Source organism: Vidua macroura, chromosome 2 (genome assembly GCF_024509145.1).
Source record: "Vidua macroura isolate BioBank_ID:100142 chromosome 2, ASM2450914v1, whole genome shotgun sequence".
Lineage (NCBI taxonomy): Eukaryota > Metazoa > Chordata > Aves > Passeriformes > Viduidae > Vidua > Vidua macroura.
In genome coordinates, this window is record NC_071572.1 from 93,669,219 (window position 1) to 93,690,630 (window position 21,412).

Consider the following 21,412-nt stretch of genomic DNA (forward strand, 5'->3'; position numbering starts at 1 on the left):
AGCTTTCCTGACGCAAGAGAAGCGGAGCACTGACCTAAATGCCGCAGCTGCTGAGCTCCTTGCAGCTCGGCCCGAGGAAAAGGGGCCAGCATGGATTCAAGTGCCAGCCACAAACACTCGAGCTCCTGCAGCCCGAGGCTGCTGCTGCAGAGACGCTCGCCGGGACCCCACATCACCTCCACCTCTTGAGCCTGAAACTTCCAAAAACGACTGCGAGGCGAGCTCTAGGCTGAGATTTAGAGCAGAGATTTTCAACAGGGAGCTGCGCATTCCCGCAGCGCTTCGGCGGCGGCAGCAGAACTGGCCGCCCCAGGGTCTCGGGCAGAGAGTCACACGGGAGGCACCGAGCCTCGGACAAGGTTAAACCCCACCCTGGGCGCGACTTTAGGCAGGTATTCAATGGCCCGCAGGTTAATCATCAACTCCCTGCCCCGGGCACCGCGCCGAGCAGGGCGCGCTGCCCCCCCCTCCGCCACCGGGCCGAGCGCTGCGGGGCCGCCGCCTCCCGGGCCTCAGCGCGGGGGGAGCAGGTGCGGGCCCCTCCCGCCCGGGGAGGCGCCGCAGGACCGGCCCCCCCCCGCCGCCGTCCCCTCCCACCGCGCCGCGTGAGTGACGGAGCGGGGCGGAAGGGCGCGGAGGAGAGAGGGAGGGAGCGAGAAATACCTCGGGCGCTGCTGGCCCCGCTCGGCGCAGCCCAGGCCCGCCCGGCGGTGGCTCCGCCTCCGCTGGCAGCCGAGAGCGGGGCGGGGCGGGCCCGCATGGAGGCAGGAGCGCGCCGGAAGCTGCGCAGCGACCGCGACCGGGCGGGGGGCGGCGGAGGCCACGCGCGGCGGGGTCCGGGGCAGCGGCGGGAGCCGGGAGTGGCGGCGGCCGCAGGTGAGAGCGGGGCCGCCGAGCGCAGCGGGCCGGGGCTCGGCTGGCGCCGGGAGCGGCGGGCCCGGCCCGGCCCGGCCCGGTCCGTTCGGTGCGACCGGGGCGGAGAGCGGGGGGGTCTCGCGGGTCCCGAAATGCCGACTGAGTATTTCTTGTCAGTAGCAGCGCAGGGAAGGGTGCGGGCCTTCCGCGCCTCGCTCGGCAGAGATGCGCTCGGAGAGGTACCGCGCGTGTGTCCGCACGCACCTACCCTGGCACGGTTTTCTAGTATTCAGCGATTAACTCTGAGCGCTTTTTTCCTCTGCAGTAGCGTGTGGATCACTCTGGATGTGGAATAAGAAATCAGGAGGCAGCTTACCCATAGATTTATCTGAAAAAGCCGAGCACATTTCGGTGAGGGAGGGAGGGAGAGCAGCAGCCCCGTACTGGGCCGGCCCTGCCCTGACGGCTGGTTAGGTGGCATCCACACCCCCGTGCCTCTCATTTCCACTGCCTTGGGACACAGATCGCCTGCCTTCATGAAATCTTACCTCTTCGCTGCAGCTATAATGAACTGCACTAGTTCAGGCTGTGTTTTTCCTACACTCGCATTTTCGTTTCGGAAGGACTGAATGATTTGCCAGCAAAATGTAGTCCCCATCCCTTGTCATACGCCCATAAAAGCAGTTAATATGTGGACGTCTCAGAGAAGTCTGCCTGTAGAAGAAACTCATAGAACAGTGGAATAATGATGTTGCACGCTGGTTCGTTTTGCAATGTCATCTGATTTATCTTTATTTGCTTAGTCTACGTTAGCTACTTTCAGGTGGGGAATTCGTGTTTGCTCCCACGCCATGGAGCCTTGCAGTTCTGTCCGTTACTTACAGGCTGTGCTGGAGAGAGAGCTGCTTTCTCATGGGAACAATGTTACTGTTGCATGTAATGAAATACATTTTGTGGCCTAAACTGTCAATTTTTGAGGGAGAGACTGGGATTCGGATATTTGTAGTTAGGACCTGAGATAACAAAAAACCTTAGTACTCTGATGTCTTATTGTGTAAAGAATGGAAAGGTAACTAACAACACTTTTTTTTTTCTTCACATTTGTTTCTTTTAATCTTTTCAATATCCCCTTGATGAAGGAAACAAGACTTGTGAGGTGATTTACAAAAAAGGTTCTTTTTAATTGTCCTTTTAGCCTGTAAACAAGGAGATGTCCTCTTCACTGTAGTGTAATCACTGTTGTTGCCTGCTTTTTGCAGTTTGTAACTGATTCTAATTCATAAGGTACAGTTTCACAAGGTACAGTTATTATCAAAAAGGCCCAGGTCCCTTTTTCCGTAGAATTGTTTGATGCGATGGTTTGGGTTGGAAGGGACCTTTAAAGATCATTTAGTTCCAACTCCCCTGCAGTGGGCAGGGACACTTTCCACTAGACCAGGTTCTTCTAAGTTCTGTCCCACCTGACCTTGAACATTTCCAATGATGAGACATCCACAGCTTCCTTGAGCAACCTCTCCCAGTGCCTCACCATCCTGATCATAGAGAATTTCTTCCTTTTGTCCAATCTAAATCTGCCCTCTTTGAATTTAAAACCACTGCACATTGTACTGTCACTACAGATCCCAGTAAAAGGCCTCTATCTCTTCCTCATAAGCCTATTTTAATTACTGAAAGGCTGCAGTAAGGTCTCCCCAGAGCCTGCTCTTCTCCAGGCTGAACAATCTCAGCTCTCATCGCCTTTCTTCATAGGAGAGGTGCTCTGGACTTGCTCCAGCAGGTCCACATCATTATTCAGCTCCCAGCACTTCAGGTAGGGTCTTACCAGAACAGACTGGAGGCGCAGAATCCAGATCCCACAGTCTGTGTCTCTTTGCTGAAGATAATAGACAGTGTTGGCCCTACTTTGGGCCCTTGAGGGACACCCTGGTTTGTGCTTGGTACACTGAGCTGCAGCTGTTTGGATGTGGCCATCCAGCCAGTTCCTTAGGCATTAGCAGTTCTATTTCAAGGCCATATGTCTCTATTACTTCATCTTTTCCTTATTTTCTATCTTCTACCCTCCCTAGGTCATTGGAGTTTTCATAGGCCAATTTAATTCCATGGAATAGCAGAAAAACTTGTTCTTTACTAAGTTTTCTGCTGTTTTGTGAGTCTGTTTAGTTCTTAAAAAGTCTGATGAGGATATGAGCTGTGAGGGAAAGTGGGGAGAAGGGAAAAAAAAAAGAAAAGTGATGCCCCTATTCTGCACCAGCAAGCTGTTAGATCAACACATCTACTCAAGGAAGCATAGCCACAGCATAATGATAATTTAGTCACATCCACAGCATATTTTACATTATATTTTTCAATATTTAGACTTAAAGAAGGAAAGCAGCATTAATTGTTTAGAACATGACCTAGTAAGGTTGAGTGTGCATTCCTTTGCACTTTCCCATCTGTAATGCAGTAACTGCACGTGGCTACAATGAGTTGTTGCAGTACTTGATGCAGCAGTCTTTTACTTGGCTGTTTTTCTTGGCAGTGTTGATCTGATGCCCAGTGTTTGCATATTGTGCAAAGATCAGCAATACCTTCCTGTAATGTTAGAAACTTTGAAGAGCACAGGAAGGCCTCTTGGTACCACTCTGCATATCTAGTACTGGCAGACCTATTTTATTTGCTCATTGTAGTTTGTCTTTGAACTAAAAGGATAATTAATTTTTAAAAAATGTTATTATATTTGTAAGAGAAATAAAAGTCTTTCTTTCAGTATTGTGGTACTGTTGGCTGGGTGATTATAGCTGGGGGAGGTATTGTACATCTCAGAAAATCTTATACATCTCAATATTCAAGCTTTAAAAAGAACAGCATAAGTAACAGAAACTGAACACAACCAGAAAAAAAACTTGTTTTCCTTTTGACAGAGCTGATAGGGTAAACAGGGCCTTGCAAAGAAATACATATGTTTTAAAAAACCAAGGGGCATGCTTAAAACATAATAACCTGCAGGTTCTTAGTGTTACTAACCTTTTGAGTGTGTGGTGAATTTTTGTGGTGAGAAATTTCTCAGGAGTTTCTGTCATGTCATGTGACCTGGTTTTTATTTACTCTGGAGTGCTGAGACTGCTTCATGACGAGGAATTGACTAAAAGTCCCTTAAAAAATAAATTGATGTATTTTAATATGATATATCCTATGATAAGGGTTGTTATCTATACAACTTGTAATTGTATAAAACAAGTCAACTTCCTGGCTAGACTAAATATATGATAGCAGGGTTGATTTGCAGTGTGATAGTGCTGTTGCTGCTGTGTGAAAAGTCAGGGTGCTTGTCTTCCTTTATACTCCAACAAGCTTGTTTGTATACCTTGAGCTAATTCATTAATTTTCACCTTGCATGAGCCCTGGACCATGCTGTTTCTTGTGCACCCTACAGCATTACTTGGAAAGCTAAATGTGCTCTAAGGGACATGGATTGATATTTTTATGTTCTTGTCTTCTATTACAACCATAGTTTTATCAGTCAGGGAATACTGTCTCTACATGCTGCAGACTGATAATTCTGAGAAATGCTGCTGGACACACTGAGAGTTTCAATAGGATATCCCCTCATTTTGACTCACTCTTAAGTTGGGGGTCTGATTTGAAATCTGAGTGGTTGTGTTTTTCGGTTGTGCTTTTTAAATTTAAGCTCTCTTGCTTTTTAGCATTCCATGCAGTTCTGTAGGGTCTCTTCTTGCCAAATATTCTATGTAGGTTTAGGCTGAACCAGTATTTATACTGGTATCAAGAATGCCTGGAGAAATATTTTTTTTCATAAGGAGTTGTTGCTGTACTGTAAAAAGGGTTTGAAGGACATCGTGGTGTGTGAGAGAATGTTTTTCAGTGAAGTAATGAAAAGAGGGCAGTTGTGGTTGAAGGAAAGATACTGCATTGATGACTTTGCAGTTCAATTTAACTTCCTCATGCATCTTGAAGAGATATATATTTATTCTAGTTAGTTTCAAATCAACAGGAGCAGGATTGGGTCCCTGTAATTCTTAATTTAAAATTTTGAGTTCACAATCTGCACTAGAACAAAAAAAACTATTTTCTGTTTAGGAAATACTATTCTGAATTAATTTCCACAAACCATGCAAGCTGCATTGTTGTTGGTATTTCTTTTTCCCAAACGTCAGTCTAATTTTTCTTTAATTGTTTTATTCACTTCTTATTTTTCAGGAGTCTTTGAAAAATCCTTAGTGGTCATGGCATTGTTACAAGTGACATAAATTAGCCAGTGGCTCAGAATGATGGATACCCAGAAGACTACAAATGGTTTGCAAGTGATTGGAGAAGGGACTGGTATAGGGAAATCGACACTCCACATGGTGGGGTATTTGGGAAAAGTCAGTTGAAACTTGTTTTACATATGTGCAAAGTTCATATTTTTCTCTGTTTTGAGAGATTTTTAATTGGTCTTAATTTTACAAAAAAAAATTGAAAATTATTTTCCACGGAAATCTATAACAATGGCGAAAGATTATTCTAAGTAAATATGTGCCTATGTTTTTTACTGGCACTATTTTTACAACTGTTTGCATTCCTATGAAAATTGATTTGTCTTTCAAAGATCTGAGCTTGTGTTCCCTGGCAATAAGGGTCCTGTGGTTTAGTTCAAATAGAATAAAATATGCATAATTGTGTTGTGAAAGACACCTTGTTTGAATATTTAAATAAAAAGATAAATTTATTTAAATCATACTAACATACAAATATATTACAAATAATAAAGAAGAAACCAATGGAGTTTGCTTTTTTATATTGTATTATATTTAGAAGTTGAACAATGATTTTATATCTTGATAAGTATGTGTTACCTTGGGAAAATGTATGAAATACATAAATTTATGCTGCTTTATCTTTCTTGATTTGTTTTTATTTTAGAACTGTAGTCCTGTGGAAACAACTGCACATGAGTATTGTCCAGTCTGCAAAGAGAAGGGTCAGATCCAAGGTTTACGGACTTACCGCCTTAATTTTCAAGAGTCCATTTTCCTTTGTGAAAATCCTCAGGTATTACACTAATAGAGAGTTTTATTTGGCCCTGCAGAGGCCTTTGCCTTCAGCAGTTACACCTCTCTAAGTCCGTGATATTGTAGGTGGTGAGCAGACTGTTGGAATAGGACCCGTCTGAGTCTGTATGCTGCAGGATATTTGCTTGCAAATAGGGAAAAACAGAACTAACCTGTGTATATGCAGTGTTTAGGCATAGGTAGCTACCCTAAAGGATTAAAAAGAATAAAAAAAATGAAATAAAGGAGGGTTCTTCTCAATTAACAAGGGATCACAAGTAAATTTTTGTAGAAGTCAGAGTAGAAGGTGATGATGATCCATGTAATTAGTGCATAACTCTAGCAGATCTGAGTCTCCCATTTTCCCTTCTTTAAGTCTGGGTAATGCAAATAGGTTTATAATTGTAATTACAATATTTTTCTTTTTTTTTTTTTTCCTTTTTAATTTTAACCTTGGCTGGATTTCTGTGCTGCTCAATATTTGAGTTGTGATTTTGCTACCTCTCCCTTCACTGCTCCATGTATTTGGGGAGGGTATAGCAGTCCCAAACAGACTGGTGTCCTTAAATTAGTAGAGACTTGACTAGATATGGGTCTCAGAGTTGTTTTTCCCATTCTTTCCTGCTTTTAACTAATTATAGTATAGTTCTGGAGATTGGTAATAGGGATTTGTCTATATTCATTGAGCTAGCCTGAAAGATACCCTGTCAGTTTGGGCACTAGTAGTCTCTCAGGCATGAGATAATAATGTCAAATCTGTGCCCTAAAGGAATGGATTTAGCAGAATAAGACAAGAGGACTCTCCTTAGCAAAATTAAGTTGTTTGCAGAGGTTGGAAGAATTTACTGGAAAAGTAGTGTTGAAGTATCACTACTGATAGATTTATTTCACAGTTGCTTATAAGACAGTGGTGGGATAACACACTCTTCCTGTCATACCTATGTTGAATATATATATTGATTTAATTAAAATATCACTTTACAGGAGTCCCTATTGCTGGGTTGGATGGAGGTCTAAGCAACTTGGCCCAGTAGAAGGTGTCCCTGCCCATGGCAGGGGGTTTGGAACTGGATGGTCTGTAACATCCTTTCCAAACCAAGCCATTTTATGATTCTGTGATTCAACTCCATTTTAAAAGTATGTTTTGTACTTCTTTAAATTGCTTTGTAGATTTCACTGTAACCTTGTTTCTTTCCTTTAGTGTATCTACCCACTTGGTTATAAACCATTAAACAGCATAATTACTTCTACTGGTTCAGAAAATCATCAAGTTCCATCTACTCACAAGAGAAGGAAATTAGATGGTACCAGTGACTTTTCTGCTGTTGAATCAGATCCAAAAGAAGCAAGAACTAACAACGTGCTCAATGTTGAGCACACCATTAGTGCAGACTCCGCTGTGAAAGGCTGCCAGAATAGTTCGTGTATTCCCAGGGCAAGCCTACACGATGTATTACAAAATGACCAGCAAAATCCTGGCAACCATGTGGGATCCTGCATGCAGAATGTGGATTTTGAAACAACCCCCAAGACCAGCAACTACCAAGAAAGTCCACCAAAGACTTCTAGTCCCAAAACACAACTATTGCCAAATTCTGAACTTTTATCAACAGCATCTGAAATTTCACTCAAAGAGGATAAAAGTTCCACTAATAACAGAGATTTGTGTCTTCAGTGGAGAAACATACACAATCTTTGTTGGTTAGATTGCATTTTGTCAGCACTAGTACACTTAGAAACATTAAAATCTGCTCTAGCAGAAGAATATAACGATGGAAAATGTTTATTCCAGAAACTCTTAACAAAGTATAATCAAGCATCTATTCTTCTGAATACCTGTAAAAGGAGTAAAGTAAAAGGTGAGTAAATTTAGCTGCTGTTTTCTCAGACTGATTTGCTACAAATATGTGGAATTTAGTACAGCACACTTATATATGCCTCCGTTCTATTTCAAGATGGCAAAAAATACAACTATTACCATGAATTTGTAGAATAGTGTGCTTTATCTAGCAAAGTCCCGGTAACATCTGAAATTGTTCTTCTTGGGGCAAACATGCACTCTTTGAAGGCATTAAATGCCAAGCATCTCTTAATTTTTTTTTTTTGTCATATCCAACATAAAGGTATTATGAATTATTTATGTAATTCAACCTTACTTTGTTTCCTTCCCCTCTGTTGGTTAACATGTTAGAATACTGTTCTAATCTTGATCTTGGAAACAATTTCTTTTGTGGTTTATATCCTTGTGTAAATGGGCAGTTGCCTTGCCACACCGAAAATAGTAAAGCTGGAAACATAAGTTCTTTTCTGGCTCCAGCTGTGCTCATTGAAGGAATGCTTCCCCCGAAGTCTGCAAGCTGCTGTAGAGGACAGTGTTTCCTAACCTGCTTCAGTCAGAAGTAGCCAAACACATTAACCTGGATCATATGGTCTGGAAAGGGTTAGTAACTCAGTAACACTTAACAAGGGGTTAGCAGGTCAGCTCAGCATCACACGTTGGAGGACTGTAACTGAGGAGGATGTGTCACTGTATTCTACTGGTGTGGCCTTTAGTCATTTTCTGTTCTGTGGATTCTGTTTAAGACTCCGAAACTAAGATCATGGGGTTTTTATTTCTCTTGAACTGGATCACTGGTGTGATAAGTCTAAACTTCTTAGATATGATCTGTTAAAGAAGGAATAAGGTTCTCTGGTTAGCCAGTACCTCTCCTGAATTTCAGTGGACGCTGTTGGACTATGTGTGTTTGAATATATAAACAGTCCACAGTCACAGACCACAATCACAGAACAGCCCTAGGTAACTTGAATATGGTCCTATATTTCCTGGGAAAAAGAATGTGTATCAGAAGTGGTTTAATCCATGTTACAAAGTGGGGAAAAACCCCAAAATATTCTGAATTAGGTCATGTACTGTTTGTGCCAGGAAGTCATGCTGCTTGAGTTTAGGTGTTCAGCTGTTACTGAAGCCCTCTGCCATCCTAGAACCTGTCTGAGATGTTTTTCTTTGTTGGGCTGTGTTTGCAAAGGAGGTCTGGTGTGCAGTAACCCTTAAATGGGAATGTTAAGTGTTGGAATACAGTGTTGTTTTGAAAGAACTTAAACTTTTTCATTTCAATTATGGCAAAACGAATCAGTTTATTGGGTAACAGTGGAGAGGGGATTGGAGGAAGAGTATTTTTGTGGAGGACAAGTGTAGAATTCATTCTGTTCTTCTGTGTAATTTTACAGTATCTCTTGCATAAAGCTGTTTTTACAAACAATCAAAAGCAATATAGCTGCAAGAAACTTTGTTTATTTCTATACACAGTTTATATGTAATAAGCTATTCTAAATATTTCATTTCTGCAGGTTATGATTATGATTGTGTAGTAGAAGTTATGTTCTTGCTTGTGCTCAAAGAATGTATTGGTGTTTAAACAACTTGCAAAATTAAAATACTAAGATATATAAAGTAAAAAGTTATTTTTAAATTTAAAATTATTTTTACTATTTTAAAGGCTCACTTAGGAAATTGGTATTTAATCTGAAACAATACATAAAAATGTTTTATTTGAATTGTATAACCTTAGCATGTAAGCAATTTTTGTGCTTTTGCTCTTAATGCTTAAGTTTTAGAGTTTTCTTTTAATCTCTGAATCTTCAGTATTTCTAATGTATGGTCACACTCTCCTTAAATATTGTTACTACAAAGCTGTTGGTGCAGGCTTGTAGTCATAATTTAAGCCAGAGCAAGTAGTTTTTAGTCAGCAAACTGCAGTAAACGGGTGAGTAACTTGTGTAAATTCTTTTCTTATGTTCAAATCAATTAATACCAAGAATTGGATGTTCTACCAACAAGTCTTAGGCAAGTATGGGTCAATATGAAAGGCATTGGTTTGCAGAGAGGGAGTGCATGCTAGGGGTACATATGTGTGTGAAAAGGTGTGGGGGCTGTTACACATGACTACATGAAGACATATGTATTTTTTTTTTTTAGATGTTCTTCCAAAAGCAGAATCTCAGCTCAATGAAATCAGAAATGTAATGTTTAAAGAACTTCAGCCCCAGCTGAAGTGTGAATTGGGTAAGTAATTAGTGCAGCATCTCAGTAATTACTTTCAGGAAACCCTAGATGTGAAGCCTTTTATGTCATACATAAAAGCATGTGTGTATGAACGCATACAAAAAAGTTTGGAAATACGTTTGTTTCTATTGGTGACTTGCACATACTTTACAGCATGATCAGCTGGTTTGTCCTTTGCCCATTCTGGCTTTCTAGAGAGCAGATAATCTTTGTAATTGTACTGTAGGCATGAAATTGTCACTGATAACAACCTAATAACATGGATCAATCCCTTTACTGTGAGATTTGCAAATAGAGCCTTGAAATAATAACTGACATTTAAATCATAGTAATAAGCTTATCTTCTTCCTTTTTGAGGTACTGAAAGGTGATTTCAGATATTTAGTGCCCATTTTTTTCTGCCCCATCTTTGAAGGTAATATGAAGAATCCAGTGTTTGCACTTCAGCTACTCTTACAAGTGGATCAACAAGCTGAGAGACTATTCTTGCATTCTTTTTCATGCAAGTTTGAATGTGTACGTTGTGGCCACAAATACCAGGATCGGTGAGATTTTTATATAAGTAGCTTCTATATAGCTGTTCTACCTTACCTTTTAAAATCTGCATGTAATAGTTGGTTTTCTTCAGATTTCCACGCTTAAGCTTGTTGTTGAAGTTTTACATGATCTGCTTTTTCATTTGCAAATAGTTTACTGCTGTTCCATGTCTTAAGCAACCATGTTATCAATTAATAAAGAAAGAAAGAATAGGTAACCGTGTGAGTCTCTGGACATGCTCACTCTGATATTTTGCTGAGAGTATACAAATTGCTGTGGTTCTAAAGAATGTATGCCTAGTACACTCCTGCTATTGAGAAATACCTGGAATATTCACTTGGGTTACAAAGAATCAGAGTCTCTAACACAGTTTGTCTATTTTAAAATAGTATTACAGGGGAGTAATTTCATGAATTGATTTAGTTCTGTGTAGCCACAGGTACAAGCTCTTAATTTAGGCTCCTTTTAGAGTCAGCAGGTAAAGAGAGACACCTTCAGAAGACAGCTCATTTTATTTGAAAAACATCTGTATTAGCTAGTAAATTATGCAGATCCTGGTACAAGCTCTGTCTTATGTTGGAAAGGAAGCAGAGGTAACATTAAAAGGGAGAAAAAGCAAATAATGTGAAACTGAAGGCCACAGGGCTGTTGAAAATTTGTGACGTGTTTGGCAGAACTGAATTCAGGGCTGACTTGGATGTGATGCTGTCACAGCGAATTCCACACAAATTGCATGAACATGATTAAAATGTGGGTTTTTATGATATTTTTATAACTTGTTTCCTGGTAAAGTATGTATATTTACTGTTTTCTGATCACCAACTCAGCTTACTCTTTAAATGTGTGTGTGTGTCCAGATTGAAGAAAACTCTAACAACGTTTACAAATGTAATCCCTGAATGGCATCCACTTAATGCTGTTCATATTGGATTGTGTATTAACTGTGGAAATACTTCTCAAAGACAGCAGATGATCTTGGAAAAGTAAGTTTGAATATGTGAACTTAAAAGTAACATACTTTAACTTAACTCAGTTCTGAGACTTCATTTATTGAACCTATGATTTTTGAAACCAAACTATTAATATGAGTTTGCAGAGATTCTAAACCTTAAACTCTGATCAGTACTCAGTTTTAAAGATTTTTAGATCATTCTTAAAAACTGAAATAGCAAATAGTGTTTACTAAAGATGAAATAGAGCAATGTTTAAAATGCTGACCAGCACATGTATTTGAGCTAGGTCATAAATACTTAACTATCAAGTAGTAAATACAGACAACTGATATCCAGTGTCAGCCTTTTCACACCCCCTGCTGTGGATAAAAGTTGTTTGATCATTTGTTTACTTATTTCAGCTGGGAACAATGTCCCTTGCTACTGTGTTTATGGCACAGGGGTGTTTTTCCTCAACTTTTCCCCACTCCCCAAATCCCTTACTTAGTGTTGTTTTTTTTTTTTTTTCCTAATCTATAATTAAATGGAACATCCAAGTGGGATATTCTTTTCTCTTTGTGCTTACTGTGCAATCTGAAGAGTCTGTGAGGAAGTAGAATAGTAAGGGCAGAACCACATACTCTTAGAGACATCTTACTTTTTCATTAGGAAGTTTTGCCACTATTTCATTGTAATAAACTGGTTCTTATCGTTTCTTTGTCAGAGTACCCTCAATATTAACGTTACATTTTGTGGAAGGCTTGCCACATAACAACCTGGAGAAATATTCGTTTCAATTTGAGGAAGACACCTACCAAATAACATCTGTTGTTCAGTACCAAACAGATAAGAAGCACTTCATAAGCTGGTCTTTGAATCCTGATGGTAAGAATCACAAAATGGGTCAGGTTGGAAGGGACCACAGGGGGTCATCTAACTTCCCTGCTCAAGCAGGGCTGTCCCAGAGCACATGGCACAGGATGGCATCCAGATGGTTCTTGAATATTTCCTGTGAGGGAAATTCCACAACCTCTCTGGGCCATCTGTTCCAGTGTGTGGCCACTGCACAGTAAAGAAGTCCTTCCTCATGTTCAGGTGGAACTTCCTGTGCATCTATTTCTGCCTGTTGCCTTCTGTCCTATTGCTCAGCACTGCTGAGCAGGGCCTGGGTCTGTCTTCTGACACCTCTCTCCGGACACTTATGGATGCTGATGAGGTCCCCTCTCAGTTGTCTTTTCTCAAGGCTGAACAGGCCCAGCTCCCTCAGTCTTTTCTCATAAAAGAGAGAGATAAGATAGAATTTATGGTTCTTATCTACCATAATATTTCATGAGTCTACATGAAATGTTTTATGGGTTACTGCAGTAGTCTCAACCGTTGAAAGATTTCTTTTGTCTGCATTCTAAACTTCATATCAAAACGTTGCAAATAACTGGGGGGATTTGTTTCTCAGAGCGAAGGTTTTCAGTTGGTTTAACTGCACTGTGCTGTCTTACAGTGCATTTACTGGAAAAAGTAATTTGGCTATAGAGTTTTTTTCCCTTCATAACTTGGTGAAAGTTAAAAAAATGCAGCCTGACCGTGACTGTGGAACAAATAGTATTGTTTATTTTTAAACCAGTGATTCATCCATTCTTGGCTGGAAGCAAGGTAACCTATGGTACTATGAGCAATTAATGTAGTTATTTTTTATATCTGAACTTTATGGCACCTCAGGGGTGGGAGGCACAAATCCATATTAGAAACATTACTAATGCTGGTTGATGGTTGTACCACTGATGGAAGATCCACAAACAGAGAAGGTGAAAAGGTGATATTTTGATAATCATGCCTCTGTAGAGAGCATGGGGCGCAGTCTTATGAAGTGTTGTGACAATATGAAAATTGTCTAAGTCATATTGCCAGAGATAAAAAAGAAATGAAAAGAGGAAGCAGCTGGGAAATGCCTAGTTAAGAAGCTCCTATATGTCATATATATCTGTTTTAAAATTCTTGAAGCTATAAAATATTCTTTTGTGATCTATGAACAGTTTGCAGGTAATGAGACAAGAGTATTAAAATAAGCAGTTTCTTTTTAGCCCCTGTGCTTCCTACCCAGGCAATGAAAAAGTCTACAGAGAGACTTATTTTGAGAGGTGGCTCTTACCTCAGACTTGGGAGGGTATTTTCAGACAAGATGTTTCAGCCAAAAAAAACCCTTAGCTAGCTTTGTTTTATATGGTTGACCCACTCTGACCTGTAATATTATTGCTGCAACTTCTTGTATTTAATCTTTTTACAGTGGCAGTCTCCCATTTTTCTCTGGAGAAAAAAAAAAAACTCTATTTTCTGCTTGTCAGGGGAATGGGTTAATAAAAATACTTGACAAGTGTGAGGATAGTGACTTCAGTTTTAAAAGTCTCTGAGTCTCTGCACTGGTTGCTATTTTTCAGGAACTTGGCTTGAATGTGATGACTTAAAGGGTCCGTATTGCAAGAAACGTAAAAGATTTGAAGTTCCTCCTTCAGAGATTCATATTGTTATCTGGGAAAAGAAAGCATCCCATGTGCCACAAGAACTGAATTCACAGTTCCAAAGTAAAAATAGCGAAGATATTCCTTCTAATAATCTACATTCAAATTCCACAGTGTTGCATTGTGGTTTTGATAACACTGTCAGCAAAACACCTGCAGAACACCATAAAGAGGATTCTGTGAGGATTCCAGAGAAGAAACAGCAGCAAGTAACTGAGGACAAAAGTATTGTTGATCATGGTTCAGAAAATCTGGCAGATGGTGATCTTATAACACTGATGCTTGAAGAAGTTCTAGTTGACTCGGAAGATAAATCACTGCCTAACGGACGGATGGTGGGCAATAACTTTCTTGATGGATGGGGCACACCAGAACAGGAGGAACCTGCTTTTTCACTTAGCACTCCATACGCAGGAGAGTTTGCTGGAACTAGTCTAGCTATGAACGAGAAATCCACGTTATATGAAAATTCCAGTATTTGCTTACCTCTAGAAGAGTTGAACTCAGTAAGTATTACTGCTCCCGTGCCCAAAAAACATGACCCTGATTCATCTGACTCATTGCCTTCCCAATTAAATGACAGAACAAATTTAGCTAACAGAGAACATGGATTAAATTCAGATCTACTGCTAAACAAGTTAGCAGTAGAAAATACTATACAAAATCCACCTGACTTGAAAGATGCAAGCAAAGCTGTAGTTAATTCTCAAGTTGGCAGTTCTTCTGGTGTCAGTAATTCAGTTCAGTCCTCACAAAAAGACCGAAAAGGAGGATTTGTAGGAAGCTGGGTAAAGAAATTAAGCAAGAGTACTTCTTTCATGCCTTCAAGTTCCTCAGCTCTCAAGAATGAGAGAAGTTGCAAAACTCCCTCAGTGCAAAGAGTAAGTGAAGTTCGGCTGCCAATGAAGGGCGCAAGTAACTTTGGTGGATTTCAAAGCAGAGGTACAAAGAAAACAACTGAGATGCCAAAGTTAGTGGCTCCTCAGAGTAATAATACTCATCCTTTATCAAATTTCAAAGGATTTTCTCAAAGCACTTGTCTTCCAACAGCAAATCATACCACTGTTGTAGGTCCAACTTGGAATAAGTCAGAAAGTAATTTGGGTACCTCAGGTAAAGTGACTCAGTTCCCTTCACCTGGCTGTAACTCTGGTAAGGCAGAAGAGTCAGACAGTGACAAAACAAAGAAGCTCCGCCTGAAATTGTTAAAAAAACTTAATGCTAAAAAGAAGAAGTTGGCTTCACTGGATAGATTAGCAGTGGAACAGATGAAACATGAAAAACCTGTGAGTGGAGACATAAGCACCTCATCGCAGACTGAATCTCAAAATGACAGTGAATTATTGCAGAGCTTTTTAAGGGAGCTGCAGTATCAGATTGATGTCACAGGCAATGAATCTGAATTGAATGCAAACACTGTGCCACGGTGCACTGGCCATGATAACACTGATGACATACTGGCAGAATTACTGTCCCCTACTTCGAGTGTCGCTTCCTTGCAGGCTCCACAGAGCGAAGATGAGTGTATGTACATGGAAATGGTGCACAGCAGCGCGGCAACAACCGTGCCCCATGAGAGCACCAGTGTGCCACAGGCAGCAGTGACAAGTGAGGACCACAATTACTACAGTCCTGTAAAGGACACTAATTCAGAGCTTGATGCAATAAACAAACAGAGTGTGAAAAAACTTTCTTTTGAAAGTCCTACAAGAGATGATATTCTCGAAGACCTGTTCTCCATTTCAGCACCAAGCTCAATGACCGGTGACATGGATTTACCTCATTTTGATGAAACTCTGTTTGAAACTTGGTAAATACTCAGTTTCTTGGGTGTATTTTTTCAGTATTATGTATATTTTGAAACAAAGCACTACTAAATTATATTTTATAACCAGTTTAATTGCACACTGGCTGTACTTGAACAATTTACATTTGAGATTTTTTTTCTTAATGTTTTACTGTAACAAGCAAATCAGGGTTTAATGTATTTTATTCTTCTGAGAAGCAGTTATTTTAGCTGTCAGATATGACAATGATTTTTAATTAAAAGCTCCTATGAGTCTTAATTTTTGCTGTTTTTAGTATGACAAACTTCCATACTCTAGTGAGTTTGAGAACTAATTAAGTTCTGTAGTCTTGATGATGTAACGGTGTAAGAAATACTATTTATGTAGTAATCATTTTACAGGACCATTCAATTCCTGAAGTTACTTTGTCCAACATTTAAAAAAAAAAAATGTAAGTACCTTCTGTAATTAGGGAATTTTGCATCCTCTGATATTATAAACTTGAGGCTGGCATTCTGCTAGGCTGGCATTTAACTCCTTACAGAATTACTGTTCTACAAGCTCATGCTGATGTATACAGCCCTTGGATTCAAGAAAAGATGGATACATTGCCGCCGTGCCACCCTGAAGCCCCCTGGCTTCACCTGTCCAGCAGAGGCACGGTCAGCTGCGGGGGACAATCCGCCTTGTATGGAGGAGAGGTGACGTCCGAGGAGGCAATAAAGGAGCTGACTCAAGGGTGGGAAAACAGTCTCAGTTTAATCCACGCTCCGAGGAGCTCCGAACTCCAGAGAATCCAACAGCCGAGAGCAGCCTCGAGACTTCCGCAACAGCTGAAATACGGGGGCGGTAACCAGGGGGAAGGGACGCCCATTCACCAATGGGGGGATTTGGGGGGAGTGGAAGGCAAAAGGACAGACAGACACACAAACCAATGGGGGAAGTTCAAGGGAGGGACCCCTGGGCCTCGTCCACTCACTCAATGCCCAAGGTGGAAGATTCTGGGAGAGTGGGATGGGGAGCCGAGTGACGGACAGGGTACCAGGGAGGGGACAGGGGAATGACTGAGCATTTTCAGGGAGATTGGCATTGAGGGAAAGGCGGGAAAGCTCGGGGTGGAACCACCGTGAGAAAATGGAGGGTGAAGGGGCAAACCATTACAGAACTGTTACAGAGATATAAAAAGACAATACAACAATACATGGTAGAAATTTTCCTATTAAAAGTTACAGCAGCGACTGAGTTTTCATCCTGGGCAACTGCAAATATAACTTTGTAAAATATCTTCTGAGCCAGGTTATTTTTTTAAGAAGAATTGTAAGATTCGGTCCAGAGTTTGCATTCACTAAGAAAGAATATCAAATGTACCCATTAGCTCTTCATAGCCACAAAACCATTTAATAAAAAAAAGGTTTCTTAGAATTAATTTAACAGTAAGTTAATGCCTATTACTGTTGTCACTTGGAATTTTTCATGACTTGGGCAGTGCAGCCCTGATCGTATGTGAGATGCCAAGAAGAGGCAAGGTCAGTAGGAAGAAAGTAATGGAAAAACTTGGCAAGGCAGCAGTGAGTAAGCAGAGGGATTCACACCTTGGTTTCTGGATATGTATAGCTTTCATTTTGCTAGATTGGAGTCTTTTTTTAAATGCATAGATACAAAGATGAGGGTATTATATGCCAAGTTAGATTAGCTGTACATTTTTCTTGTTCTTGGAAATAAGAAGGATATTATCAGCAAGTCTTTATATCAGGCATATATAGTGTCCTGCATTTTTTCATTGTTTCAGATCCCAAGTTCAAAACATTAAATGTTCAGTCTTACTTTACTAGTAGATGGAGTTAAACATAATGATATTAATATTACAAGGCATGGTTACAAATTCTAATGGTTTTGGATTGTTTGTAGTAGGTTTAAAAAGTGTTTGAAAAACTATCATTGGCCCTGAACTTGCTGTGTTCACTTTATTTCTGCTGCAATTGGGTACATTGTTATCAAACTGGTACTTTAGGCAATGAATTTTTGAAATTCGAGTTATTGTGAAGAACTTGAACTTTTTCTTTGTTTTAAATACTGTAATTGGTAATGTTACAATAGAAAACAAATGAATGGATTCTGAATGTAAGGGCTGGTGTACTGCTTATGAAATGTTTGCCCGCTTGTGAATTTGCTAATTTAAAAAAAAAAAAAAAAAAAAAAAAAAAACTGACCAAAATGAGAGTTTGATGTATCCATGAATGGGTTGTAATGACCTGCAGCTGTGACATGGGAGCTCCTTCACCACTGGCCTGGGACACAAACACAGACCCAGGGGTGAGTAAAGCAGGCAGCCCAGGGTTAGTGATGCAGAATTCACAGGGCAACAGGAGGAAGAAACCCTGCTAGAAGGTGAAGAGGTCCTGGTGGAGAGGTTTATAATGAGGTTCATGGCAGAGGAGGGAGGGTGTGGGGGCACACCTGCTGTGTAAATACACCTAGACAGAAGCAAGGACCTCTGCTCACCACCTGTACCCCCTCCACAAACTGAAGTTGGGAGTATTTGGTCTGCAGCTGCATGGCATTCTGTGTGGGTACAGGTATATGTAGAAACTCCAAGAGCAAACAAATAGCACTTGAGATTAAAGTAGGTATGAAAATAAATCTGTTGGTGCTGCGTGTTCCTGGCTACCTTTTTATCTGAAACAGAAAACTAAAGATGATGCAGTGCAGATTTGTTTATTTCCATAAATGTTTTACTGCTTCCAATCCTGTGCAAGTGAGAATTCAGCTAAGGTTAAATGAAAACCCTATGACTAAAGAAATTGTTTGGAATTTGAAATGTTACTGGATGTTTTATATCAAGAGTAGTTTTTAAACATTGCTCTTAATTTGCCATGAAGAGAATACAAAGTATTGTAGTAGTTTTCTGTCAATTGGAAGTATACCAGGTGGGCTTTTAGTAAGTACAGGTAGTGATCAGAAGCTGGTCCCTATATTATGGAGGTTTTATCAGTGTTCTAGGGTAAATTTTCCAAAGTCTAATGGCTTTGAGCACTGCCATCTTGACCACTAAACCATGTCCCTAAATGCCACATCTACATGTTTTGAACACTTCCAGGCATGGTGACTTCACCACCTCCCTGAGCAGTCTCTTCCAATTCCTAACCATCCTTTCAGAGAGATTTTTCCTAACATCCAATCTGACGTCCCATGACACAACTTGAAACCATTTCTTCTCATCCTATCTCATTACCTATGAGGAAAAGCATGCCCCCACTTGGCTACACTCTCTTTTCAAGTAGTTGTGGAGCAGCAAGGTCCCCCCTGAGCTTCCTTTTCTCCAGGCGAAACACCCTCAGCTGCTCCTCATCAGTCTTGCACTCCAGACCCTTCCCCAGCTCCATTTCCCTTCTCTGGACACACTCCAGCTCCTCAATGTCCTTCTTGTAGTGAGGTGTCCAGAACTGGGCACAGAACTTGAGGTGTGGCCTCACCAGTGCCAAATACAGGGGGACAATCACTGCTGGCCACACTACTGCTGATACAGGCCAGAATGCCATTGGCCTCCTTGGCCACCTGGGCACAGCTGGCTCATGTTCAGCTGCCATTGACCAGCATTCCCAGGTCCTTTTCCACTGGGCAGCTTTCCAGCCACTGCCCTCAGTCTGGGATAGCACTGCCTGGGGTTCTTGTGACCCAAGCACAGGCCCAAGTGCTTGGTCTTGTTGAACCTCATACAATTGGCCTTGGCTCATCAACCCAGCCTGTCCAGAGCCCTCTGCAGAGTCTTGTTAGTCTGTTTCTTCTGATTTGGGAAAGGCATAATCGTGGTACTCAGAGTTTGGAAACAGCTCTGCAGAGATGGTGTTATGATTCAGATCTGACTACTTGATGATGCATTCAAGCACTTCTTACAACACAGTAAAGGGTGAAAAACAGGGCTGCCTTCTCACATCCTGCCTACAATAAACCAACACATCTGCAAAGGAGCTGCCTGGGTGGATTTCTAGCTGTATACCTGCCAGAGCACTGTTCAAGAGATCTATTGTGGTGCTGATTACAAATCTGATTTTAATCTTGATGTTTTTCATGGCTGGGTATTGCCATTTATTCTTCCATTACTGTTTTTGTTTGTTTGTTTGTTTGTTTGTTTGTTTTGTTTTGTTTTCTTTAAATAATTATTCCCTTCTTGACAATATATCAGTGAGAGCTGTTGTGTCTTGTCTGTGTTCCTCTTGCAAAGCTAAGCAGCTGCTCTTGATGTGAGCCCCTTTGTGCTCAGAGCAAAACACATTTTGAGCAGCTTATACTCAAAAGTATGTGCTGTGCTTTGAGATCCACCAGGATTTGGTCTCAGAGTGGAGGAACTTCCAGTCTAAGACAGTGTGCAGACAGAGCAAGAGAAAAGAGAAGGTTAGTGGGATAACAAGGCTGATGGAGTTTGAGGCATTTTTAGTTTTACACAGCTGTGCACAAACACGGTGTGGTTGTTTGCGAGGGAGATGCTGAAGCTGCACAGCCCAGGAGAACACGGTGGAGCCACAGGGCTCACAAAGGAGAGGAAATGCTGGGAAAGGAGTGTAAGGAAAAAGGGGCTGGGTGTCTCCAGTGTACATTTTCAAGGAAGAGGCTGAAGAAACCCTCAAGAGATGCTTCTCTCTCGACCTGGATCTATGTTACTCTTTTTATGTAAGCTAATATCTAAAGAGACTTCTGTAATGCTCACAGCAAGTGGTTGTAGTTTTTGTCCCAAGTTTTCTGATGATGTTCAGACCGTTTCAGCTGAAGCTCCTTTCCCTTCCTCTGGGCGATCTTTCCGGGGAAAACTGCGTTTGCCAAGAGGCTCGTGCATGGGAATGAAGCAGAACTTCTGCACAGCCCCCAGCCCTGCCCCTGGCTCCTTCCTCCCGGCCCCCTGCAGCCCAGGAGGCCGCTCGCCCTCTCCCACTCCGGGGCGGGGGATGAGCGCCGCGCGTTCTAAAGGAGAAGGCAGGAAACACGGCCGCGGTGACACGGGAAGGGAAAAAATTTGGTGTTTCCGCCCGGTTTCGAACCGGGGACCTTTCGCGTGTTAGGCGAACGTGATAACCACTACACTACGGAAACTCCCGCTTGTTTGCTGCCTTCCTTCAGTGTCCCTTGAGCACTCAGAACCCCGCTGTGAGTGCATGGAGCGGGGGCGACTGTTCTCGGCGGGGCAGGAGGAGCGAGGTCCCGGAGCCAAAAGCGGGTCTCGGGCCGTTCCCGCCGGTATAAAGGCGGCGCGGGCCGGTTACAGCCGCGGCTTCTTGCAGGAGGGAAGACAAAAACACACGGCTCACCACAAAAGAATCGCACCCCGTCCCTGGGTGGGCTCGAACCACCAACCTTTCGGTTAACAGCCGAACGCGCTAACCGATTGCGCCACAGAGACGCGCTGTAAACTTTATTCGCCGAGCCACCGCTGGCTCCCGCGGCAGCCTGGCGGGCTTTGTGCTCTTTTGTGTTCTTCCTGTCCCCGCTCTTTCTGGGAGCTGCGTGGGTTGGGCTTCTTAATCACCAGCTTTGGGGCCTGATTGCTTTTTTAATCTGAAAAACGGTACTTCCTTTGCTTTCTTTTTTTGTTTTCTCTGTGGCCTTTTCTGTTTGTTTTCCAGAGGGATTGGGAAAGAGTGGACAAGCAGAAAAATGTAGTGGTTGAAGTTCTGCCTGTTGGTGGGACAGTTGCAAATGG

The 21,412-nt window shown here is 41.6% G+C and overlaps 1 protein-coding gene and 2 non-coding genes across 5 annotated transcripts; 1 reads left to right on the forward strand and 2 right to left on the reverse strand.

The window, feature by feature from the left end:
* Positions 1–848: 848 nt before the first annotated feature.
* On the forward strand, positions 849–15,999 carry USPL1 (ubiquitin specific peptidase like 1). Of its 3 annotated transcripts, none has more exons than XM_053970431.1 (9): positions 849–876; positions 5,056–5,222; positions 5,761–5,889; positions 7,090–7,747; positions 9,865–9,951; positions 10,367–10,496; positions 11,346–11,471; positions 12,145–12,305; positions 13,853–15,999. In XM_053970431.1, the coding sequence occupies exons 2-9, from the start codon at positions 5,124–5,126 to the stop codon at positions 15,745–15,747; spliced, it is 3,285 nt and encodes a 1,094-aa protein (XP_053826406.1). In that variant the 5' UTR covers positions 849–876; positions 5,056–5,123; the 3' UTR covers positions 15,748–15,999. The 3 variants fall into 3 exon arrangements, with proteins under 3 accessions (XP_053826406.1, XP_053826407.1, XP_053826405.1); XM_053970432.1 differs by having other exon boundaries at positions 855–876; positions 5,056–5,151; XM_053970430.1 differs by lacking the exon at positions 849–876 and having other exon boundaries at positions 990–5,222.
* A 4,733-nt stretch (positions 16,000–20,732) lies between these two features.
* Positions 20,733–20,805, reverse strand: TRNAV-AAC (transfer RNA valine (anticodon AAC)). The gene has a single exon. It is a non-coding gene; the product is annotated as a tRNA-Val (tRNA).
* Positions 20,806–21,038: 233 nt separating this feature from the next.
* On the reverse strand, positions 21,039–21,112 carry TRNAN-GUU (transfer RNA asparagine (anticodon GUU)). Its single transcript has one exon. It is a non-coding gene; the product is annotated as a tRNA-Asn (tRNA).
* Between the last annotated feature and the right edge of the window lie 300 nt (positions 21,113–21,412).

Excerpts from the sequence above, each read along its gene's own strand:
- USPL1 (XM_053970431.1), top strand. The coding sequence starts at position 5,124 with ATGATGGATACCCAGAAGACTACAAATGGTTTGCAAGTGATTGGAGAA. Across the intron at positions 5,223-5,760 it reads TGGTGGGGTATTTGGGAAAA|AACTGTAGTCCTGTGGAAAC; the intron begins GTCAGTTGAAAC and ends TTTTTATTTTAG. Across the intron at positions 9,952-10,366 it reads CCAGCTGAAGTGTGAATTGG|GTAATATGAAGAATCCAGTG; the intron begins GTAAGTAATTAG and ends CCATCTTTGAAG.